General features: G+C 41.6%; 1 protein-coding gene across 7 annotated transcripts in view; it reads right to left on the reverse strand.

Moving 5' to 3' along the window:
* Window positions 1-2,153, reverse strand: part of OSBPL9 (oxysterol binding protein like 9) — a 175,305-nt gene extending 173,152 nt beyond the window's left edge. For 4 of the 7 annotated variants that reach the window (XR_011487874.1, XM_070468164.1, XM_070468163.1 and 1 more), the window contains exon 1: window positions 2,020-2,153. Coding sequence is in view for 5 of the 7 variants with exons in the window: in XM_070468164.1 (XP_070324265.1) it covers window positions 2,020-2,130 (111 nt within the window). In the remaining 2 variants the exon portion in view is untranslated. Of the gene's footprint in view, window positions 1-1,202; window positions 1,222-2,019 lie in introns of those variants that run through there. The other 3 variants (XM_070468172.1, XM_070468171.1, XM_070468165.1) reach the window with 2 other exon arrangements.
* Between the last annotated feature and the right edge of the window lie 7,509 nt (window positions 2,154-9,662).

Here is a 9,662-nt window from a genome sequence, read left to right on the forward strand (position 1 = left end):
CCTTCTACTGGCAAGCATGATGTTTTACAGTTTAATCTTAGAAGGGAGGATAAGTAATGGGAGGGAGAAGAAAGAAGTATAATGTAAAAAGCCATATTTAGCCAAAGACAAGGAGAAATTTGTCAAGATATTCAGAAACTAAAAGAGCAAGGAGGCAGAAAAAAGATAAGCCAAAGTGAGAAAAACAGGAAAAAAAGAAGATTCTGTCTGAGAGAGGAGTTCCCAAGAACCCCAGCTTGGGACCCCTCCAGTGTGGCCCTAAATTCAGACCCACACAAATTTGGGATTTGTAGAGTAACTTCATTCCACAGTGCCACTGAAATTACCTTGAATGGGCTGGAAAGGGTCCGTGGGACTTTCTGATTATCACTTCTACTGAAACTTCTTATTACTCTCCATCTATCTGAACTATGAGATTTCATAATTCCAGAGTTTTCAGGATATAATGTTCATTTGCCTCTCTTTCATAGCTAACTAATCTTTAACAATGTATTTAAATTTCATTCAGGTTTGTTTAGTCTTTTCCGCCTTCAAAATCATGTAAAGAAAGGAAGTTGGTGTTGAAAGTTTTTACTTTTTACTCTTGTAGGTTTGTCTTTAGTAACTCAAAGATTGCATTTTTCTCATTCCTGTAGTGAAAGTGAAGTGTAAAGGAAAAAGAAAGCCAGGTTATTTAGACTCCTGATAACACTGCTTACTGCTAGCTCTGTGACCTTTAGCAAATCGCTGAAAAGCCTGGAGCCTCAGATTCCAAAACTGTAAAATGGGGATAATGAATACTTTATTCTGCAGTTACTGTGAGTAAAAAGAATCAAGGGAACCACCTGATTAGAATCTAAGCTCCAGAGAAAAGGAATAGTGAATATCTTGAACTTTGTTGATTCTCGCTCACATGCACACGCATGAGCACACACACCCACACACACCTAGCCTAAAGCAGTAATAATTAACACGTAGTGGACGCTCAATAAATATTTAAATTAACGAAAAAATATCAATACTAGTGTTCCCATTCCTCTCGTTGACATTAATCCTTCTTTCATAATCATAATTTTTTCCCTTCTGTCTTCTATTATTTTCTAAATGTTTCAGGACATTCTATTTTGTCGTTTGAAGAGGTTTCCTCCCTCTTATTGGCTATTACTAACTAGACACCATTCAGAGACAGTACCTTTGGAAGTAATTTCTCTAATTCCACCCACCTTCCATTTCTAACGCGTCGGGGGTGGAGCGAGAGTCAGAACATAAGATTCTCAGCAATTCATGGACCTTTCCCACAGTCACTGATTTGTGTTTAACGACACTGAAGCCCTTAACTCAGCCCTTCCCAGAATATAACTTTCAGGAGACATCGCACTATCCAGTCTCTCTTCGCTAACAAGAGGCTCCTGTGTATGAAATCCTCCGCTCTCAAAAGTTAAGGCATCGGTGACGCTCGCCCCCCGCTGAATGGACGAGAGTCCTGTGAAAGAGACTCAACTTGGGCAGACTGGAGGAATTTCAGGACCCTTCATGTTGAGCAAGAGCCAGCCACTTCAGGACCTGGCCAAGCTCGTCGGACCACTGCTCTAAGAAAGCAGCGCTCCTCAATCCCTGGAGGGAAGCTAAGGGGCGCGGCCGTCTACAGGGCCTGGTGGGGGACACTGTCAAGTCCATGATTAACATGTGGAAACTGCACGGACCCCGAGACCGAACCCTTCAAGCCACGACTACAATCATGCACCTACCTACAACCGCGCCCCCCTTTACCCCCCAACAAACACCGGACCCTAAGAAAGGAACACGGCTCGCCCCCACCCCATAAATCATACAACCGGTGCCTACTTATTGGCTGCACGAGCATCTCCTTCACCCTCATTGGCTATCCGGGCGCAAAACCCTCCCCTACGAGGGAACCCTCCCGTACGGCGGCACCCCCATCCTAGCAACCTCTGCCGGGCTACCAAAAAGCCTGGCCCCCACCTCCACCCAGGAATCGCGACTCCCAGGGCAGCCGGGGCTTTGCCTCCAAGCACTTACTGTGTAGTAGGAGAGCAGCCCTGCATTGTAGTCCAGCACGAACCAACGGTACTGCCAGCCCTTCATTACGTTAGTCCATTTACTCAGCGGCCCTTCCATGATGGACGCCATCTTGGGAGCCGCCAATGACAACAAACGGCCTGACGTCACTCGCCTATAAGGCTTTCAACATTCGGTGGGCGTGGTCATCGCCGACAGGGGCGGGCCCAGGGCGGGGCCAGCAACTGCTTCCCGCCTGGGTGGACTCGCGGACCCACGCCTCCAGCTATAAAACTCAAAAAACAACCACGATTTTCTTTCGGAGTCTGTGGTGTGTAGGACTCCGTGCCCGAAATGTGAAGAATTCAAGCATGAATACTGAAGTTAAGGTTGCTTATTAACATAGATAATTTTACTGCCCATAATGATATCTTACCCATTCAAATAATTTCACATCTGATATTCATTTAAGCAATTATTTCACAAACCCATTCATTTAATAAATATTTTTTGTTTTGTGCTAGATACTCAGGCTTGGGGGTTCAGCAGACTTCATGAGGCGAACAGGCAATAAAAAAAATAGTAAATTATATAGTATATTACAATTTGGTAATTTGGAGAAAAATTAAGCAAGTAAAGAGGCAAAGGGTAAGGGGCTGCAATTTTAAGTTCCCAAAGGCCTGAGTGGGAAGGTAACTGTTGAGCAAAGACCTGAAGAAAGAGGAGGGAGGCTGGCAAAAGAACAGCAAGTTGTTCTTTGTAAGTAGAGTAGTGAGCAAGGAGAAGGGAGTTGGAGACAAGGTCAGAGAAGTAAGAGCAGATTTCTTAGAGCCTATAAAGACAATGGAAGTATTGTCCTACTATATTGAGACAATCTTTGAGATCCTGGCAATGCAACACTGAAGGAGACAAACAGATTCCTTCCTAAGAGTTAAGCACACTTAAATTCTGTGATGGAAAGCAAACACAAAACAAGTAAACATGAAAAATATCTAATAGTGATGAATGCCTTGTGGAGAATTTAAGTAAGTGGATGTAATAGGAAGACAATGGGTAGCTACTTATAAAGTATATAATTGAGTGGTTGTGTAAGGCATCCCAGGAAAGGGCATTGAGATGTGAAGGATAAGAAAAAGGCAACTAAGAAGCAGGGCATTGCCTAGAAGTGGCTGTGATGTCAAGGGAGAGGTTTTCTTTGTCTTTAATTTTTAAATTTTTTATTTTAGGGGTGTAAAGGTGTTTTGTTTATTCAGGTATTGTGCTGTGAATCCCTCCTATTTGCTGATAACAGAAGCTCTAGGAAAAAAAGAATATTACTGAAGGAGCTAGACAAGAGAACCTACTTACTAGCTAATCAAGTTGGGTGAAGATCTAAAGATCAAATTATTTATGCTTGATATCCTTTTCTGTTTCATTGAGATATAACTGACATACAACATTGTATGAATTTAAGATGTGCATGATTTGGGAATTTCCCTGGTGGAACAGTGGTTAATGCCACACTCCCAATGCAGGTGGCGTGAGTTCGAGGATCCCTGGAAGGGAAGCTAAGATCCCATGTGCTATGTAGTGTGGCCAAAAAAACCCCCAAAGATATGCATGTGTATATTGTGAAATGATTACTACACTACATTTAGTTAACTCATCACCTCACCTCAAAAATTTTTTTCTTGTGATAAGAATTTTTAAGATCTACTCTCTTAGCAACTCTCAAATATATAATACAGTATTATAACTATAGTAACCATGCTTCACACTACATTCCTAGAACTTATTTATCTCATAACTAGAACTTTTAGCCTTTTGACCAACTTTTAGTTTCATGTAGTCCCTCTTGCTTATTTTTGCTTTTGATGCTTTGTGCTTTAGGTGTCATATCCAAAAAAATCATTGCCCAGGCTGATTTCAAGAAGCTTTCTATATGTCTTCTTCTAGGAGTTTTATGGTTTCAGGTCTTACAATTAAGTCTCTAACTGATCTTGAGTTAATTGTTGTGAATGGTTTAAAATAAGGGTCTAGTTTTATTCTTCTTCATATGAATTGGCACTATTTGTTGCAAAGACTACCTTTTCCTTAATGAATGAGCATTCTTGGCTCTCATGTCAAATGTATATGTGATTGTATATACATGGGTTTATTTCTGTACATTTGATTCTGTTCCATTGGCCTATACATCTGTTTTTATGGCAGTGTCATACTCTTTTGATTACTATAGCTTTGTGATATAGTTTGAAACCAGGACGTGGGATGCCTCTAGCCATGTGATTCTTTCTCAGGATTGCGTTGGCTTTTCAGACTCTTGTGGTTCCAAATGAATTTTAGGATTTTTTTTTTCTATCTCTGCAAAAAACGCCACTGAAATCTTGAGAGGAATTTCACTGAATCTGTAAGAGGCTTTGGGTATATGAACATTTTGACAGTATTAATTCTTCTAATTCATGAACACAAAACATCTTCCTATTTATCCATTCCTTTTCCAGTTTCTTTCATTTATGTTTTATAATGTGTAGTATACAGATCTTTTACCTCCTTGTTTAGATTTATTTTTAAGTATTTTATTGTTTTTGTTGCTACTGAAATGATGTCCCATAGGGTTAACAGATGGAGAAGGAAATGGCAACCCACTCCAGTACTCTTGCCTCGAAAATCACCTAGATGGAGGAGCCTGGTAGGCTGCAGTCCATGGGGTTGCTAGGAGTCAGATACGACTGAGCGACTTCACTTTCACTTTTCACTTTCATGCATTGGAGAAGGAAATGGCAACCCACTCCAGTGTTCTTGCCTGGAGAATCCCAGGGACGGGGGAGCCTGGTGGGCTGCCGTCTATGGGGTTGCACAGAGTCGGACACGACTGAAGCAACTTAGCAGCAGCAGCAGCAGCAAGGTCAACAGAAGCTGGAGCCTAAATAGAAGACCTTGAGTGTGTCTTACAGAATAGCAGTTTATAACCTGCCTTTGCTGATCAGGTCTGCTTTCAGTTTGTTTGATTTATTTTTCCCTTTCTTTAATTGCATACCCTCCAAGGTTAACATAGCCTAGGTAATATATCACCACACTTCTTCTCTTTTTAAAACATTTTTGTTTATTTATGACTGTGCTGGGTCTTTGTTGCTGCCTACAGGCTTTCTCTGTTTGCGGTGTGTGGGCTTCTCATTGCGGTGGCTTCTTTTGTTGCAGATCGTGGGCTCCAGAGTGTGCAGACCTCAGTGTGCAGACCAGTAGTTGCAGCTCATGGACTCAGCAGTTGTGGTACCCAAGCTTAGCTGCCCAGAGGCAGGTGGACTCTTCCCAGGTCAGGGATTGAACCATGTCTCCTGCATTGGCAGGTGGATTCTTTACCACTGGACCCCCAGGGAAATCCCACCACACACTTCTTAACACTCCTATAGATAACACTTCTGACATATGGATCACTATGGTAACAGGAGATTAAGTTGTTTTCCAGAAATCTGGAGTTGATTCTTGCCCAGTTCCGACTGGCTAAGACTAGTGGGGACTGCTGACCCTAAAACTGGGCCTGCTCAAAACACTGATTACCTCACCTTTTCCTTACCTCCAATCACATTTCCTCACACCTAAAATCACCCTGCCTCTTTATCCCATAAACATCACAGACCTGTCCTCTTCAGGGAGACAGATCTGAAATTTGTTCTCCTGTCTCCTTGCTTGGCTGCCTTGTGAACAAACTCTTTCTTTACTGCAAAGCTTTGTGTTTTACTTTAGCTTTCAGTCAGGCAAACAAACCTCACTTGGTAACACTATTGTAAATGGGACTGTCTTTTTTGCATATAATTTATTGTTAGTGTAGAGAAACATTGGGGCTTCCCCAGTGGCTCAGAAGTAAAGAATATGCTTAAGTGCAGGAGACGTAGGTACTATCCCTGGGTCGGAAAGATCCCCTGGAGAAGGAAATGGCAACCCACTGCAGTTTTCTTGCCTGGAAAATCCCATGGACAGAGGTGCCTGGTGGGCTACAGTCCATGGGGTTGCAAAGAGTCAGACATGACTTAGTGCCTAAAAGCAACAACAAATAGAAACATTACTGATTTTTGCATATTTATTTGTATCCTGTAACTTTACTGAATTTGGTGATAATATGTAACCTTTTTTGTGGAGTCTAGGATTTTCTGTAAATAAAATCATGTCATCTGCAAACAGAAATTTTTACTTCTTCCTTTCTGATTTGGGTGCCTTTTACTTGCCTGATTTCTCTGGCTAAGACTTCCAGTACTATGTTGCATAGGAGTGATGAGATTGGGTGCCCTTCCCTTATCTTGTTCCTAACCCCTGAGTAAAACCTTTCAAGTTTTCACCATGTGGGAAGATGTTAGCTGTGGGTTTGTCATACATGGCCTCTACTATGTTGCAGTCTATTCCTTCTATACCGAATTTGTTGAGAGTTCTTATGATGAATGGATATTGAACCTTGTCAAATGCTTTAGGAAAAAATCATTTATTGTGATGATCTTATAATTTTTATTTTTCATTGTATTAATGTAATATGTCATGCTTATTAATTTACGTGTTGAACCATCCTTGCATCCCAGAGATGAATCTTACCAGATTACTGTGTATGATTGTTTGAATCATACAGTTGAATTTGATCTGCTAGTATTTTGTTGAGAATTTTTGCATCTATATTCAGGGGGATCTTGACCTGTAGTTTTTTTGTTTTCTTGTTGTGGTTCTGGCTTTGGTTTTAGTAATATAATGCTGGCCTTGTAAAATGAGTCTTGGAATATTCCCTTCTGTTTAGTTCTTTTTGAAGGGTTGAGAAAGATTGGCATTAATTTTTCTTTGAATGTTTGGTGAAATTCACCAGTAAAATCAGGAACAGGGATACTTCATCCATAGCAACAAGAGGGAGAACAGAGAGTATGGATTCAAATGCCATGGATTTGTAGTTTGGTGGTAGAGAGATGAATAAGCATCTATCTGCTTTTAGTTGAGCTCAAAGCTTAGTGGTTAAGAATATGGACTCTGATGCCACACAACCTAGGTTTGAATTCTCAGACCCATCAGTTAATAGCTACATGACATTAGGTAAGTTTTCTCAGTTCTCTGTGCCTCTGTTTCTCCATCTTTAAAATGTGGATAATAAAAGGTTGCCTTCGGGATTAAATGAGCTCATATGTGTGAAGACCTTAGAATAATAACACTCAATATATATATTCTAGTTCTTAAATTTTTCTGAAAGAAATGTGGCATGAAATAAAAGAGGGAAAGGTTTGAAAGACAACCCTCAGAATGGGAGAAAATAATAGCAAATGGAACAACTGACAAAGGATTAATTTCCAAAATATACAAGCAGCTCATACAACTCAATGCCAGAAAAACAAACAACCCAATCAAAAAGCAGGAAAAAGATCTAAACAGACATTTCTCCAAAGAAGACATACAGATGGCTAACAAACATGTGAAAAGATGCTCAACATCACTCATTATTAGAGAAATGCAAATTAAAACTACAACGAGCTATCACCTCACACCAGTCAGAATGGCCATCATCAAAAAGTCTACAAATAATAAATGCTGGAGAGGGTGTGGAGAAAAGGGGAACGCTCTTGCATTGTTGGTGGGAATGTAAATTGATACAGCCACTATGGAAGACAGTATGGAGATTCCTTAAAAAACTAGGAATAAAACCACCATATGACCCAGCAATCCCACTCCTAGGCATATACCCTGAGGAAACCAAAATTGAAAAAGACACATATATCCCACTGTTCATTGTAGCACTATTTACAATAGCTAGAATATGGAAGCAACCTAGATGTCCATCAACAGATGAATGGATGAAGAAGTTGTGGTACATAAACACAATGGAATATTACTCAGCCATAAAAAGGAATGCATTTGAGTCAGTTCTGATGAGGTGGATGAATGAACCTAGAACCTATTATACCGAGTGAAGTGAGTCAGAAAGAGAAAGATAAATAGAGCAAGGAGAACGTTGAGGGTGAGAGACTCTCTGTGTCCCTGGAAGCCTAACTTGCTATTGAATATGAGTCCCTTGCAGAGGAAGCTGGTTGCCCTCTGACTAGAGAGTGGAGAGACTGTGTTGACAGTGGAAGGGCCAAGCACTGTCTGTTAGCAGGAAGTGCCAGGGGGTCCTGGGTGGGTGGATGCTGGGGTGCATCTCCATCAGAGCACGTGCCAGGAGGAGTCTGCACTCCCCACTCCCAGGTGTAGGACCCAGTGCAGCTGCTGGCCACCCTGCTGGAGGGACGGTGCATGCTCACACCTTGAGGGGCAGAGTGGGCGGTGAGGCAGATGTCACTGTTGGAATGAGAACAACGGATGCAGGGACAAGTCTCTCTCTGAATTCCTCTCTAAAGAACCTGGTCAATCGGAGAAGAAAACATTTTCATTATCAAGATGGGCTATTCGGGAAGGAAGTCCGTTATCTTCCCATATTTATTCAATAATAGATCAGGTTTTTAAACCTTAACAATGTGCCATGCCTGTGGGTACAAAGCACTTCCCAGAAGACTGTGATTTACATCCATGCTTTTGCCCTTTGGTAGGAGCAGATGCTCTGTGGTCTGTCGTTGAAACAAGTTGCAAACACATCCACAGGGAGCATTTGAGTCTGTGTCACTTGTATTATGACTTCCCAGGTGCCTTAACGGCCACCCCTGGGGGTACGTCACATGGGACAGCCTGGGAGGAGACGTGGTCTGTCTCACGGTGTGCCTCTAGGAAGCTATAGCAGAGCCAACTCAGCTTAAAAAATGTAAACTGGGATTTCCCTGGTGGTCCAGTGGTTAAGACTTCCCCTTCCAATGTAGGAAGTGTGGGTTTCATCCCTGGTAGGAGAAACGACTCCACATGCTTCGAGGCCAAAAAACTGAAATATGAACCAGAAACAATACTGTAATAGATTCAATAAAGATTTTAAAAATGGCCCACATCAGAAACAAAATTAAAACTAACATGCTTCATGTTTTACTGTAGATACATATATACAAGGACTTCCCTAGTGGCTTAGTGGTAAAAAATATGCCTGCAATGCAGAAGACTCGGGCTCAATCCCTGGGTCAGGAAGATCTCTTGGAAAAGGGCATGGCAGCCCACTCTAGTACTCTTGGCTAGAGAATCCCATGAACAGAGAAGCCTGGCAGGCTGCAGTCCATAGGGTTGCACAGAGTCGGACACAACTGAAGCGACTAAGCAGCAGCATCAATGCATATATATGGAATCTAGAAAAATGGTACTGAAGAATTTATTTACAGGGCAGCAGTGGAGAAACAGACATAGAGAATAGACTTATGGACATGGGGAGAGGGGAGGAGAGGGTGAGATGTATGAAGAGTAACATGGAAACTTACATTACCATATGTAAAATAGATAGCCAACGGGAATTTGCTGTATGGCTCAGGAAACTCAAAGAGGGGCTCTGTATCAACCTAGAGGGGTGGGATGGGGAGGGAGATGGGAGGGAGTTTCAAATGGGAGGGGATATATGTATATCTATGGCTGATTCATGTTGAGGTTTGACAGAAAACAACAAAATTCTGTAAAGCAATTATCCTTCAATAAAAAAATAAAGAAAAGAGGGGAAGGTTTGAAAAAGTTATTTCAGAGAATGAGAAAGCAATAGAAGTAGAGCAGGATTGCTGGGCCGTGTTGCATGCCCATTTAAGATTTATGGTCATGAATTT

The sequence above is a fragment of the Odocoileus virginianus genome, chromosome 5 (assembly GCF_023699985.2).
Source record: "Odocoileus virginianus isolate 20LAN1187 ecotype Illinois chromosome 5, Ovbor_1.2, whole genome shotgun sequence".
In the NCBI taxonomy this organism is placed as follows: Eukaryota; Metazoa; Chordata; class Mammalia; order Artiodactyla; family Cervidae; genus Odocoileus; species Odocoileus virginianus.